Source organism: Ornithorhynchus anatinus, chromosome 1 (assembly GCF_004115215.2).
Source record: "Ornithorhynchus anatinus isolate Pmale09 chromosome 1, mOrnAna1.pri.v4, whole genome shotgun sequence".
Classification (NCBI taxonomy): domain Eukaryota; kingdom Metazoa; phylum Chordata; class Mammalia; order Monotremata; family Ornithorhynchidae; genus Ornithorhynchus; species Ornithorhynchus anatinus.
This window is the reverse complement of record NC_041728.1, coordinates 161,283,082-161,299,380: the sequence shown is the minus strand read 5'-3', so window position 1 is coordinate 161,299,380 and position 16,299 is coordinate 161,283,082. Positions and strand designations below refer to the sequence as shown.

The 16,299-nt window shown below is 44.0% G+C and overlaps 1 protein-coding gene across 1 annotated transcript in view; it reads left to right on the top strand.

The window, feature by feature from the left end:
* Nucleotides 1-423: 423 nt before the first annotated feature.
* Nucleotides 424-16,299, top strand: part of WDR49 (WD repeat domain 49) — a 156,094-nt gene continuing 140,218 nt past the window's right edge. Inside the window, exon 1 of the mRNA XM_039914527.1 lies at nucleotides 424-588. Coding sequence (XP_039770461.1) covers nucleotides 424-588 — 165 coding nt within the window. The remainder of the gene's footprint in view (nucleotides 589-16,299) is intronic.

Below are 16,299 nucleotides of genomic sequence, written 5' to 3'. Positions count from 1 at the left end.
AATAACCTCCACATTTTAATGGAAGCCAGGTAAACCAAATAGATTTGAGAAGTGGCTTTTTTAATGCATGTTCTATGAAGATTACAATTTGGCATCAGTGGAATTTATGCCACTCATTGTTAATCAAGTCTGGTTGAAGAAAGTATAAAGAGGCCTAAGTCTTTAATCTGTTTTACTCTAATTTTTTTCTTAAACACCTTATCAGATAATATGGGGTTTTTTAGTCAATAGTTATTTATATCAGTTGCTGTTTTCCATTCAAGATTTCTGTGCTGGTATGTTTTAACTCCAGATTCCATCTACCGTGTTAGAAATACTTGACTTTCTTTTCAGAACTCCTACGAGTTGTTAATTTGTCTTTCACTTAAAGGACCCCAGTTGCGGATACTGTGTCTGGAGACGACTGGGTAAGGTCAAACAATCATGAATGATCAGCCCTATTCAGTCACAAAAAACAGTACATCTGGTGATGGATATCAAGCCCTTTTCGAAACAAAACTTGGAACTGCAGATGAGAAAAATGGCATGGAGCAACTTGAAAGTCAACTCAGCATTGGGGACTTTGTGAAAATGGAGAGGATGTTTAAGGTAAGAATTAAACCCAACTAAGTAATTGTCTGCAAAGATTTTGGGTTGTTAGGTGAGAAAGCTTTCCTCTATTACTTTTTCTTCTCCCCAGGTCACATCTTCCCAATGACCCGCTCAATACTTTCGTTCCAGTTCCACATTTTTATACACACGCAATGCCTCACATCATCTCTGTACATACCGGTTTAACTTACTCTATCATTTAAGCATTTACTCAGCCACATATCCAGTTTCCTTTTCTTTTTTGCTCTTACCCGAAATGTGTTTTGTGTCTACCACTCCCACTAGATTGTAAACTCCTGAAGGGGAGGAATATGTCTCGTACAAAAAAACCAACAACTAATGAATCTGGTATTTACTAAGTTCTCACTATGTGCAGAGCACAGTACTAAGCCCTTGGGAGAGTGCAGTGAAACAAATATAAAGCCAAGTTCTTATTTTAGAGTTTTGCAAATAGATAGGCCCACGATAAATACTATCATTTAAGAGATTGAGATGAGAAAATCTTTCAGTGGTTGGAGCAAAACATGAACAGAAGAATTAATCAGATCTGGTCATGCTTCCATGTGACTTTATGGGCCTTGTGAGCCCATCCTTGGGCAAGGATTGTCTCTATCTGTTGCTGAATTGTACATTCCAAGCGCTTAGTACAGTGCTCTGCACATAGTAAGTGCTCAATAAAAACTATTGAATAAATGAATGATTCTATCTTCAGTGAGTGATGATTCTGCATTTGAATGTTTTCATTCAAATATGGTTTCTTTATATGCATATTAGAGAAGGAGCACAAACTGTCACTAAAAAGTCAGAGCATAGACAACAACAAAAATATTCTAAATTGTCTCATTTGGGATGTTATCTCTCTCGGGGAAGTCCAGAAATCACCGGGAAGTGAGTGTAGCATTGTCAGTTCTAGTTTCTTACCTTGGAATTTTCTGTTATACCAAGAACAGGATGCTTTAAAGCTGGACATCAGGCCAGACTAGTGGCATAAGAATATGCTCTGTTGCCATCCCTTTGGGAGCACTGATCTCTCTCCAGCTTATTATGTTTCTCAAAATGAGATCTGGAGACTCCTGGAGGCCCTGGGTGAATATGCTGCCTTCATTAATATTATTTTAAAAATAATATAACCTAATAGCAAACACCTAATAATAATACTTGTGGGAAGGTATTTATCGAGTATTTTTATGCTTAATGAACAATCAATCAGTCAGTTGTATTTATCGAGCAAAGCCCAGTACTAAGCACTTGGGAGAGAAATAAGGACAGTATTTGTTAAGTGCTTACTATGTGCCAGGCACTGTACTAAGCGCTGGGGAGAGTACACAATACAAGAGTTGTTAGACACTTTGCTTGCCCAAAAGGAGCTTACATTCTAGAGGGGGAGGCAGACAGAAGCATAAATAAATAAATTACAGATATGTATATAGGTGCTGAAGTGCTAAGGGTGGAGTGGATTTGACGTGTTTAAATGGTACACAGATTTAGAAGATGCAGAAGGGAACGGGGGTTGGGGAAAAGAAGGCTTAATCAGGTAACACCTCTTGAAAGAGATGTGATTTTAATAAAGCTGGGAATGTAGGGAGAGTGATGGTTCGTCATACATGGAGGGAGAGGAAGTTCCAGGTCAGAGGGAGGATGTGGGAAAGGTCTACTTAAAGTGGCATGACTTTATGGATAGAGCACAGACCTGTAAGTCAGAAGGACCTGGCTTCTAATCCCGGCTCCACCACAAGTCTGCTGTGTGACCTTAGGAAAGTCACTTAATTTATCTGAGCCTCAGTTATCTCATCTGCAAAATGGGGATTAAGAGTGTGAGCCCCATGTGGGATAGGAACTGTGCCCAACCTGATTAACTTGTATCCGCTCGAGTGTTTAGAAAGGTGTTTGGTACATAGTAAGTGCTTAACAAGAACTATAATTATTTTTTATCCTATAAGCACTTTGATACTTACTTAAACTGTGAGCCCCCATGTGGGACCTCATTAACTTCTATCTACCCAACTGCTTAGTAGAGTGCTCGGCACATAGTAAGCGCTTAACAAATATCATCATTAATATTATTATGATTATTCACCACCCTCAGCCCCACAGCACTTATGGACATATCCATAATTTATTTTAATGTCTGTTTCCCTTCTGGACATAAGGTCATTGTGGGAAGGGAACATATCTACCAACTATTGCATGGTATGTGCTTTCTCAAGTGCTTAGTACACTGCTCTTCGAATAATAAGAGCTCAATAAATACCATTGATTGATAAGCATTGATATATATTCCTTATCCTAAAAATACCCTCCCTTGGCTCCACCACTCCCTCCAGTTATCACCCTATTTCCCTCCTACCATTCCTCTCCAAACTCTTTGAGCCAATTGACTATACCTGCTGCCTCTGCTTCCTCTCCTCCAATTTTCTCCTTGACCCCCTCCAATCGGGCTTCGCTCCCTTCACTCCACCAAAACTGCCCTCTCAAAGGTCACCAGTGACCCCTTTCTTGCCAAATCCAGTGGCCTCTACTCCACCCTAATCCTCTTTGTACTCTTAGCTGCCTTTGATACTGTCAACCACCCCCTTCTGGAAACATTACCCAACCTCAGCTTCATTCACACCTTCTGGTTCTCCTCTTATCCCTCTGGTTACTCATTCTCAGCCTCTTTCACAGCTCCTCCTCTGTCTCCCACCCTCTAACTGTGGGAGTCCCTCAAGCCTCATTTCGGGGTTCCCTTTTATTCTCTATCTGCACCCACTCTCTTGGAGAAATCATTCAGTCCCATGGCTTCAACCACCATCCCTAAGCAGATGATTCCCAACTCTATATCTCTAGCCCAGATCTTTCTCCCCTGCAGGTTCGTATTTCTTCCTGCCTTCAGGACATCTTTCCCTGGATGTCTCAGAGAGATTGCTCTCTCATTCCACCTACATATTCAACCTCTGACCAAATCCTGTCGGTTCACAACGTTTCTGAAATCCTCCCTTTGCTCTCCATCCAAACTTCTGCCAGGTTGATCAAAGCACTTACTATCCTACCTTGATTACTGCATCATCATCATCCTTCCTCATCTTGCTGCCTCCAGTCTCTTCCCATTCCATTTCATATTTCACTCTGCTGCCTGAATATTTTTTTCTAAAAAACTCTTGAGTCCACTTCTCCCTGCTCCCCAAGAACCTCCAGGGGTTGCCTATCCATCTCTATATCAAACAGAAATTCCTGATCACTGGCTTTAAAGCACTCTATCACCTTAACCCCTCCTACCTTACCTATCTGATTTCCTACTACAACCCAGCCTGCAGATTTAACTCCTCTCATCCCAACCTACTCACTACCTCAATCTCATCAATCTCGACACCAACCCCTCACCTGCATCCTGCCTCTGGTCCAGAACTTCCTCTCTTTCTCCATATTGGCCAGACCACCACTTTTCACCCCTTCACACCATCTTCCCACCTACTCCAAGAGACATTCCCTGATTAAGCCCTCTTTCCTTGACTTCCTCGCCCTTTTGGGTTGTCTATGCCCTTGAATCTGTATCCTTCATTCAACCCACTCTCAGCTTCACATCAATTATGTGTACTTTATTAATATTAATCTCTGTTTCCCCATCTAGAATGTCAGCTTCTTGTGGGTAGGGAATGTGTCTTCCATACTCTTGCAAGTACCTAGTACAGTGTTCTGCACATAGTAAGCACTCAAGAAATACAATTGATTGATATTTGCCCCTACCTGTCATGTTCTTTCTGAGACACCTAGTGCAACAGGTAAGTCAGTGCACCTGGTTATAATGCAGTGTGAAATACATGTGTAATTCTTTTCAATGGTATTTGTTAAGTGACAGTGTTAAGTATTTGTTACTATGTGCCAGTCACTGTAGCACTGGGGTAGATACCAGCTAATCAGATTGGACATAGTCTTTATCACCATTTTACAGATGAGGAAACTGAGGCACAGAGAAGTTAGGTAACTTGCCCAAGGTCACACAAAAGACAAATGATAGTCAAATTAGAACCCAGATCCTTCTGACTCCCAGCCTCATGCTCTATCCACTTTGCTGTGCTGTTTATCACTTAGCCCTTAAGAATAATGATGGTATTTGTCAAGTGCTTACTATGTGCCAAGCACTGTTTTAAGCCCTGGGATATATACAAGGTTATCAGGTTGTCCCACCTGGGGTTTACAGTCTTAATCCCCATTTTACAGATGAGGTCACTGAGGAACAGAGAAGCAAAGTGGCTTGCCCAAAGTCACATAGCTGGCAAGTGGCAGAGCCAGGATTAGAACCCATGACCTCTGACTCCCAAACCTGCCACGCTGCTTCCCTAATTAGCCATCTGTCTGTAGAATTAGAATTTGGGTCTCCTGTTTCTCTCAGAAGGTTTCCCTTACTACTGGACCAACAACAGAATTCCAGATGTAGATAAAAGAAAAATAGCCTTAGTCCCCATTCTCCATAAGGATTGCAGGATAAAAGCGGGTATCCTCATCTCATTTCATTGATGAGGAAATGGAGGTATGGATATGTTAAATGACTTGCCCAAGATCATCCAGCTGGACAGTTGAAGATCTGGGATCAGTGCCCAGGTTTCCATGACTCCCAGTCCCAATCCCGTGATTTTTTAAGGAGAATAAGTGCCCTTGATAAGCTTATACCTTGGAGTGGAACCTCAAAACAAGAAGAGCCTAGGTTTACTTAGCATGTTGTCAGGCTATAACCCTCATAGCCTGCCAACATTACAAAAGTTTTTAAGGACTTCTATAAGATGGGGAAGAATAAGATTCGATTAAGTTACTAAAGAGAGTTTTCCTCTGCCCAAATTTGTATGCCGCAATTTCTGGTCTACTATTCCCCACGGCAGGGGGATGAAACAGGTAGAAGTGGGGTAATTTCTGCCAGGGCTATGCCATCAGTGCTGAAGCTTTCTAACTGGAGAACCACTTAGGGCATTTCTCATCTTCGTCAGTATTAGCAGGAATCCTGAAATTCCCTGGCTAATGTGAGCAAGGAAAGCCATTGTGGCTATTGAAGGGGAAACAGCATGGCCTAGTGGAAAAGGCATGGGTCTGGGAGTTAAAGGACCAGGGTTCTAATCCTGTCTCTGTCACTTACCTGACGAAAACTTGGACGAGTTAATTCACTTCTGTGAGCCTTAGTTTCCCCAACTGTAACATGACAATTCAATACCTGTTCTTTCTCTTACTTAAACTGAACCTCATCCAATGCTTAGAACAGTGCTTGGAACATAGTAAGCGCTTAACAAATATCGTCATCATCATGTGGGATTAACCTAATTTGTGTCTACCCCTACCAGGGCTTGACACATAGCACTTAACAAATACTATAGCTATTATAATTCTTTCCCAGCAATACTGCTGGCCTATGGTACTACGATGAAACATCATCCCTATTCTGTGTTCTCTTTGGCCATAAATAGGTGTTGTATGTAAAATTATTGCAGGTCTTCCCAATAGGCTGAAGCTCCAGGTCCCCCATTCACTCATTGCACCCCAGTGGGAAGACGGTTAGCAGGAACAAGAGGATGAGTGGTCTGGCACGAACTAGTGGTACTAATGAACCACTGAAATGGATTCTTTGCGCATCTTCTCAGTTGTGAAGTGACAGGACTAAACCTCCATTCCCAGCACCCTGAATTCTGTAGGCTGTTCTCATACTTATGAACCATTTACACTCACTGCCAGCACTTTTGCATATCTGTTTATTCAACGGCACACTCAATTATTTAATTTGGGAAGCAGCATGGTGTAGCGGCTAGAGCACGGCCCTGGGAGGTGGAAGGTTGTGGGCCTTAATCCCTGCTGCGCTGCTTGCCTGCTGTGTGACCTTGGGCAAGTCGCTTCTCTGTGCCTGTTTCCTCAACTGTAAAATGGGGATTAATAATAATAATTGTGGTATTTGTAAAGCACTTACTATGTGCCAGGCACTGTACTAAGTACTGGAGTGGATACAAGCAAATTGGGTTGGACCCAGTCCCTGTCCTGCACAGGGCTCACAGTCTCAATCCCCATTTTACAGGTGAGACAACTGAGGCCCAGAGAAGTAAAGTGACTTGCCCAAGGCCACACAGCAGATGTGGCAGAAACAGGATTAGAACTCATGATCTCCTGATTCCCAGGCCCGTGCTCTATCCACTATGCCATGCTGCTTCCCCAGTTAGGACTGTGAGCCTCATGTGGGAAGGAGACTGCGTCCGACCTGATTTGCTTATATCCACTCCAGCACTTAGTACAGTCCCTGGCACACAGTAAGTGTTTAAAAAATACCAGAATGATAATTCTTATTTTGACTACTCTGGTTGTTAATATTTTATGCCCGTCTCCTCTGATAGAGTCTAGGTTCCTTGTGGGTAGGGAATGTGATGCTTTGTTTCATATTTCCGAGGAGTTTTAGTTCAGTGCATGGGGCTAACGGGTGTTCAGTAAATACTACTACAATAGGAGACTCGATCATCCAGATTTCTATCCCAATTCTTTTCAGTGTCACATTAGCACTAATCATTTTATTCCAATTCCCCTCAGTCACATTTGTCTCAGACCTAACACTCTCCCTTCCGTGTATGTCTTGTATTTGCCAATTGAGCAAGCCAACTAGCCCTATTTGGCTCAAAGACATCTGTGATGCTCACGCCCCACGCACAGCCTAAGATTAATGGAATTAACAAACATTTTGACAGCTTTTGAACATTTGCAGAAAAAATAACCACAGATTATAACAGCTTTTCTTCATGGATGAACAGAAATCTGGGGATTTGATTCTGACAGTAAGAATACAAAGCAGTCAGAAGACTACTGCCTCTTAGGTTAACACCGAAGAGTAGCCACGTGAGGGAGAGCCAAAGCCTACAGAATAAAAAGATACAAAGGGGAATATTTTTATCCTGAAAATTAGTTTGAGTGATAGCCTGGTGAGGAAGAATAATTGGATAACACATCCAGAAGTTTTGATTTCTTTTTCTATCTTAACCATTTTGACTTTGGGCTGTGTCACTTGTTTCAAATTATAGGTTCAAAGGACAGTGACTGATAGATGAGGGAAGAAAAGAAATTGCTGTTCATGCAATGCATAGACACCCAAAAGAGTCTAATGACAGCTTTTCTGACAATAAATTACAGTTTGCTGTATATTTAACACAAAAGGAAGCCCGTCCTTTCTAAACCATTTATGTGACCAAACAATCTGGAAGTAAATCAGAGGCCTGCATGAGAAATTAGTCCCCAGAGCCAACATGATTTCCAAACACAGCATAGGAACAATGAGAAAAATGCTGCCATAGATTATTCAAATGGTGTTCCATCCCTCTGTCATGAATATTAGACCCAAAGGTCACAGGTGCAGATTGCAGAAGGGACAACTGTACTCTGAGGCCACTTTATAGCACGCAGAGCTTAAGAGTGATCTGTGGTCCATTCGGTCAATACGTGCCCTATCCTCAGCCAAGATGCTTGCTAGCACCTGATGCCTGCCATTTCCAACGTAATCTCCTACATGGAAAATGTATTTTGTATTAGGGAAATGCCAAATGTAAAGACATTATGCAAGGTTCATTTTCTTCAACCCAAGTGTGACCATAGATTAATACAGCTTCAGAAAGTTTCAGGAGATTAGTGATGTTTTCTTTACATTCATTTCTGAGTCAAATACTCTTCAAGAGGGAAATCATCAATCAGGGTTTACCAACAACATAGGTTATCAGATAAACATGTGTTTCTGATCACTAATATTTCATAAGAGTCAGTGAGCATACACTAACAAATTGCCTAAAATTCAACATCAAATGGCTGAGTGCAAATCCAGAAACTCATCTAATGTCGGGGTACTCACTGGTGTCACCAAATCTCAGGCCCAGGAAGCCGTGGCCTGATGGGGACAATCCTGTCAGATGAAGACAGAGCACGGGCCTGGGAATCAGAAGGACCTGGGTTCTAATCTCTGCTCTGCCTCTTTCCTGCTGTGTAGCCTTGGGTAAGTCACTTCACTTCTCTGTGCCTCAGTTACCCCACCTGTAAAATGGGGATTAAGACTGAGCCCTATGCGGGACAGGGACCGTGTCCAACCTGATTTGCTTATAATAATAATGTATTTGTTAAGCGCTTACTATGTGCAGAGCACTGTTCTAAGCACTGGGGTAGATACAGGGTAAACAGGTTGTCCCTCGTGAGGCTCGCAGTCTTAATCCCCATTTTTACTGATGAGGTAACCGAGGCACAGAAGTTAAGTGACTTGCCCACAGTCATACAGCTGACAAATAACCACCCCAGAGTTTAGTGCACTGCCTGGCACATAGTAAAAGCTTAACAAATACCATAATTATTATTCTTGTTTGCTCCCTTTGCCCACCCCTCCCTCAGCCTGACAGCATTTATGTACATCTCCATTATTTATTTACATTAATATCTGTTTCCCCCTTCTAAACTGTAAACTCACGGTGGGCAGGGAACATGTCTATCCACTCTGTTTTATTGTACTCTCCCAAGTGCTTACTAGAGTAGTCTGCACACAGTAAGCACTCAATAAATACAAATGATTGATTGCCAACAGGTGATTACAGTCTAGGAGGGTTGTCGGATGTTAACGCGTATCAATAAATTGCAGGCATATAAATAAATTATGTTAGGCTGAAGATCAGGTAAGTGGGAAGTTCTTCAAGGGTAACAGATCCAAATGCATAGATGATGCGGAAGGGAGAGGCAGTAGGGATAATGAGGATTTAATTGTGAAAAGCTTCTTGGAGGAGATGTGATTTAAGCAAGTTTTTGAAGATGGGGAGAATACTGTCTAATCTCATGTCCTCGGGTCGTCTCCGACCCACAGCAACACCATGGACACCTCTCCCAGAGCAACCAGACTCCATCTGCAATCATTCTGGGAGTGGATCCCTGGAGTTTTCTTGGTAAAACTATAGAAGTGGTTTACCACTGCCTCCTTCTGAGCCATAAACTCGAGGCTCTGCCCTCTACTCTCTCCCATGCTGTTGCTGTCCAGTAAAGGGGAGTTTTGACATATCAGATGGCATTCTACTCTGCAAATAGTGCTCTGCACATAGTGAGCGCTTAACAAATACCAACATAATTAATTCTACTCGCTAGTCACTGTCCAAGCTAGGAATGGAATGGGTATGCCTCTACTTGACTCTTCCTCCTGTAGTCGAAACTGGTAGAGTACTGGAAACTCTGCAGGTGTGGCCCCGAGAGGGGAGGGAGAATATTGTTCTCTCATAAATGAAGGAGCTGGGAGTTTCAGGGCAGAGGAAGAAGGTGTCAAGAAATCAATGATGAAATAGATGAGATTGAATTACAGTGAGTAGGTTAGTGAGAGACGACAGAAGTGACAGTAGGAAATCATTGAGGTAAGGAAGGAGGGAGAAAGCGATTGAGTACTTTAAAGCTAATGGTAAGGAGTGTCTGTTTAATGTGCTGGTGAATGGATAAGCCTTCTACAACCCTCTTTGTACAGTCCAGCCCGGACACTCCGCTCCTCTACCGCTAACCTCCTCACTGTGCCTCGTTCTCGCCTGTCCCGCCGTTGACCCCTGGCCCACGTCCTACCTCTGGCCTGGAATGCCCTCCCTCCTCACATCTGTCAAACTACCTCTCTTACCCCCTTCAAAGCCCTACTGAGAGCTCACCTCCTCCAGGAGGCCTTCCCAGACTGAGCTCCCCTTTTCCTCTGCTCCTCCTCCCTTCCCCATCTCTCTACCACCTTCCCTGCCCCACAGCACTAATGTATATTTGTACATCTTTATTATTATATTAATTTTATTAATGATGTGTATATCTCTATAATTCTATTTATTTTGGTGCTATTGATGCTGGTCTACTCGTTTTGTTTTGTTGTCTCTCACCCCCTTCTAGATTGTGAGCCCTTTGTTGGGTAGGGATTGTCTCTATCTGTGGCTGAATTGTACTTTCCAAGTGCTTAGTACACTGCTCTGCACACAGTAAGCACTCAATAATTTCGATTGAACGAATGAATGAATGAACAAGCAGTGTAATTCCTTGAGGAGTGGGGAGATGTAACCTGAACCTTTTTTAGAAAGGTTCAGGTCACAGTGACTTTGGGCAAGTCACTTAACTTCTCTGTGCCTCAGTTACCTCATCTATAAAATGGGGATTTAAACTATGAGCCCCATGTGGGACAATCTGATCACCCTGTATCCCCCCAGCGCTTAGAACAGTGTTTTGCACTTAGTAAGTGCTTAACAAATACCACCATTATTATTATTATTATTAGAAAAATGATCTGGGAATAGAGTGAAGAAAGGACTGGAGTGTGGAGAGACAGGAGACAGATCAGCAAAGAGGCTTATAATAATACTAACATTGATAATAATGATAATTGTACTTATTAAGTGCTTACTAGGTGCCAAACACTGTTCTAAAGGCTGAGGCAGATAAAGGTTAATCGGGTTAGACACAGTCCCTGTCCCATATGAGGCTCACAGTTTAGGATTCCATCCCCATTTTATAGATGAGGTAACTGACATGCCCAAGGTCACACAGCAGACACGTTGTGGAACTGAGATTATAACCCAAGTCCTCTGACTTCCAGGCCCATGTTCTTTACAGCGGGCCATGCTGCAGAGAGAACTTCAGTGTTTGCTGGAAATTCACAACGTTCTAATTGGAAGTACATTCACATTTGAGAAACTCGAAGAGTTGCCATTTTGAAGTGAAAAGCAACAGCAGTGCATTCTGCAATTCCCAGCTAGCACAGGTAGAGAAAACTGGCTAAAAATAAGTGGATTTTTTACAGAGACAGGGATACAACTCAGATCATGATAGCTGGTGATCTAAAACCGAGGTGTCAAACATATGGCCCACAAAAGGTACCCATCTGACCTCAACAATTCCCTTTTTAAAAACCTATGAGCACATTTTTTAAAGAATACAGTGTCTTTGGGTTGCTGAGCCAAGAAATGCCAGTGTCTTTGGGATGCCAAGGGAGAAAAACATGAAACTGTTAGCAGAAAGGGAATGGGAGGAGGAGTGGGAAAGAGGTGGTGGGTGGGGTTGCCCAGCCTGACTTTGTAACTTTGTATGAGAAGCAGCGTGGCCTAGTGGATAAAGCCCGGGCCGGGGAGTTAAAAGGACCTGGGTTCCAATCCTGGCTCTGCCACTTGTCTGCTGTGTGACCTTGGGCAAGTCACTTTATTTCATTTTGCCTCAGCTCATCTGTAAAATAGGGATTGAGAATGAGAGCCCCATGGCGGGCAGGGACTGTGTCAAACCCAATTTGTTAGTATCTATCCCAGTGCTTAGTAGAGTGGCTTGCTGCTTGGCACATAGTAAGCCCTTAACCAATACCACTATTATTATTAATATTATTACTATTATCTGATTGCTTCCTGGCAGTTATTCATTCATTCAGTAGTATTTATTGAGCACTTACTATGTGCAGAGCACTATACTAAGCGCTTGGAATGTACAATTTGACAAGTCAATCAACCGCTCAACCCTCTCCAATTTTCCAGAGTCGTCAGACCCCATTTGGACTCCAATCCATACGGATTTCGGTTGATGCACAAATCCACGCCTTCAACTCTGCCCTTCCTTGCTGTCAATCCCTTGCCCATGTCCTCCCTCTGGCCTGGAACTTCCTTCTCCTTCATATCCAACAGTCCACCACTCTTCCCACCTTTAAAATCCTCCTACAATTGTAATTCCTTCAAGAGGTTTTACTGGACTATGCCATTATTTCTCCGATTCACCTTTCCTTCTGTGTCACCTATGCATTTGGATCTGTAGATGTGTACCCCTTAAGCATTTAATATTCACCCCACCTTTAGCCCCACAGCACTTGTGTACACACCCCTATGTTCTTCTGTTTCTTCTATCTGTAATTAATCTTAATGCCTGTGTATCTCTGTAGTCTGTATGCCCCTTATGGACAGGAATTATGTTTACCGACTCTACTGTATTACATTCTCCCAAACACTTAGTTCAGCGCAGAAGACCGATTAAATTGTTTGTAGGTGGTAGGATTCGGGGATATCATATAGCTCAGATCATATAGGCTGATTTTTGTTTCACTCCTAATTTAGAATGATTAGCCAGAGCTATACTGTACTAATCTTTTCATTTATCGACTGACCTTTGCCCGAAATTCAACTGAGAACTTGAAGAAGAAATGAAGGCACATCTGAAGGGGGAATAAAGGAGAAATGTCCTGAGGAGAGTAGTGTCCATTATGGGGAAGTGTTTGAGTAGACTACTGAGAAGCAGCATGGCCTTTATCCAATAAGCCCTGAAAGGATACAGACACTTAAATGAATAGGAAAAGAGGAAGAAGACAATGAGGTAGCTAGGAAGGGTGATATTGGCCCAGGAGAATAGTGGTAATGGTATTTATTGAATGCCTACTAAGAACACTGAACTATACTCAGTATTTGAGAGAGACAGTAAAAGCATTCCCTGCTGATACTTTCATGGGAGCAAAGTTTCTGAGAAGTTGGTGTCAATCTTCATATGGGTGAACCTCTGTGCAGGGAAGCGAGAGTGGATGGGATTGAGGTAGGTTGGGTGGATTGGGAGCAAGGGATAACTGGGAATAAGTAAGAATTTGGATCTGAGGGTTGTGGTAAGTAATGTCGGAAGTGAGTGAAGGTATTCATTCATTCATTCATTCAATAGTATTTATTGAGCGCTTACTATGTGCAGAGCACTGTACTAAGCGCTTGGGATGAACAAGTCGGCAACAGATAGAGACAGTCCCTGCCGTTTGACGGGCTTACAGTCTAATCGGGGGAGACGGACAGACAAGAACAATGGCACTAAACAGCGTCAAGGGGAAGAACATCTCGTAAAAACAATGGCAACTAAATAGAATCAAGGCGATGTACAATTCATTAACAAAATAAATAGGGTAACGAAAATATATACAGTTGAGCGGACGGGTACAGTGCTGTGGGGATGGGAAGGGAGAGGTGGAGGAGCAGAGGGAAAAGGGGAAAATGAGGCTTTAGCTGCGGAGAGGTAAAGGGGGGATGGCAGAGGGAGTAGAGGGGGAAGAGGAGCTCAGTCTGGGAAGGCCTCTTGGAGGAGGTGATTTTTAAGTAAGGTTTTGAAGAGGGAAAGAGAATCAGTTTGGCGGAGGTGAGGAGGGAGGGCGTTCCAGGACCGCGGGAGGACGTGACCCAGGGGTCGACGGCGGGATAGGCGAGACCGAGGGACGGCGAGGAGGTGGGCGGCAGAGGAGCGGAGCGTGCGGGGTGGGCGGTAGAAAGAGAGAAGGGAGGAGAGGTAGGAAGGGGCAAGGTGATGGAGAGCCTTGAAGCCTAGAGTGAGGAGTTTTTGTTTGGAGCGGAGGTCGATAGGCAACCACTGGAGTTGTTTAAGAAGGGGAGTGACATGCCCAGATCGTTTCTGCAGGAAGATGAGCCGGGCGGCGGAGTGAAGAATAGACCGGAGCGGGGCGAGAGAGGAGGAAGGGAGGTCAGAGAGAAGGCTGACACAGTAGTCTAGCCGGGATATAACGAGAGCCCGTAATAGTAAGGTAGCCGTTTGGGTGGAGAGGAAAGGGCGGATCTTGGCGATATTGTAGAGGTGAAACCGGCAGGTCTTGGTAACGGATAGGATGTGTGGGGTGAACGAGAGGGACGAGTCAAGGATGACACCGAGATTGCGGGCCTGCGGGACGGGAAGGATGGTCGTGCCATCCACGGTGATGGAGAAGTCTGGGAGCGGACCGGGCTTGGGAGGGAAGATGAGGAGCTCAGTCTTGCTCATGTTGAGTTTTAGGTGGCGGGCAGACATCCAGGTGGAGACGTCCCGGAGGCAGGAGGAGATGCGAGCCTGAAGGGAGGGGGAGAGGACAGGGGCGGAGATGTAGATCTGCGTGTCATCTGCGTAGAGATGGTAGTCAAAGCCGTGAGAGCGAATGAGTTCACCGAGGGAGTGAGTGTAAATGGAGAACAGAAGAGGGCCAAGAACTGACCCTTGAGGAACTCCAACAGTTAAAGGATGGGAGGGGGAGGAGGCTCCAGCGTAGGAGACCGAGAATGATCGGCCAGAGAGGTAAGAGGAGAACCAGGAGAGGACAGAGTCCGTGAAGCCAAGGTGAGATAAGGTACGGAGGAGGAGGGGATGGTCGACAGTGTCAAAGGCAGCAGAGAGGTCAAGGAGGATCAGAATGGAGTAGGAGCCATTGGATTTGGCAAGAAGGAGGTCATGGGTGACCTTAGAGAGAGCAGTCTCGGTAGAGTGGAGGGGACGGAAGCCAGATTGGAGGGGGTCTAGGAGAGAATGGGAGTTAAGGAATTCTAGGCATCGATTGTAGACGACTCGTTCTAAGATTTTGGAAAGGAAGGGTAGTAGGGAGATAGGACGATAACTGGAGGGGGAAGTGGGGTCAAGAGCGGGTTTTTTTAGGATGGGGGAGACGTGGGCGTGTTTGAAGGCAGAGGGGAAGGAGCCCTTGGAGATTGAGTGGTTAAAAATAGAAGTTAAGGAAGGGAGGAGGGCAGGGGCGATGGTTTTAAGAAGGTGAGAGGGAATGGGGTCCGAGGCGCAGGTGGAGGGGGTGGCACTTGCGAGGAGGGAGGAGATCTCCTCTGAGGATACTGCAGGGAAGGATGGGAACGTAGGGGAGGGGGTTGTTGGGGGGGAGGGGAGAGGCGGAGGGGTGACTTTGGGGAGCTCAGACCTGATCGTGTTGATTTTCGTGAGGAAATAGGTGGCCAGATCATTAGGGGTGAGAGATGGGGGAGGGGGAGGAACAGGGGGCCTAAGGAGAGAGTTAAAGGTCCGGAACAATCGGCGGGGGTGACGGGCATGGGTGTCGATGAGGGAGGTAGTTTGGCAAGTTCTTGATCTTCTGAGCACTGTTCTTGTAACTATTTCTGATGTCTGTCTAGCTCTTACTTTAGGCAAAACACTGTACTGAGCCTGTGTTCTTCCTTTAGCACCCTGGTTCCTCTAAAGGTCTTAATCTCAGTGTTCAAAAGCCCATTATGCACTAAGAGGGGAGAGTGTGGGGAGCTATGAGAATATACTCTTGAGAAGCCAAAGAGTAAAAGTGATTTACTCCATCATTCCTCTAGCTCCCATTCCCCTCTGTCAAAGTCAAAGCTTCACCAGTCTTCCCTGGACTTGAGACCATCTGTGTTTTCAAGAGAGGAAATTTAGCTCAGACTCATCTTTCAAGGTTTTCAAACCTAGTCTATAATGTTCATGATCTCTTCATCTTGCTGCGATATCTCTGCCTACCTAGAACTGCACTTCGAGTTTTGCTGTAATAATACTCTTTCTAAAACACTGTTATGGAAAATATTCAGTCCCTTGCAAGCATTTCTGCTACCATCCATTTCTTTGTCAGAAAGTAGAAAACAAAGAGTTAAGAGTTAAATATATTTAACTCAGCAAGGAGTGGTGTTGATTGCATTTTCTGTTCTTTGACCTACAAGGAATGTGGATCATAAACTCATTAAACCTCTTATTATCAAATATTCTATCAAACTCTTTCAGCATGGCTGTGCCCACAGATGGTAATTAAATGATTTTCAGTATCACTGGTTCAATCTAGTTCTTACATCTACACAACTCCCTTAGCCTTACCTCTTAGAACTCAAAAATGTGTATTATTTGCTGTTAGAGAAATCTGTTTTTCTTTAGTTGAGCAAAATCAAAGCTGACCTAATATTAAAGTGTGAACTCCCTGAAGGTACATTAGATGCTTATAGTATAATGGACTACACTCAG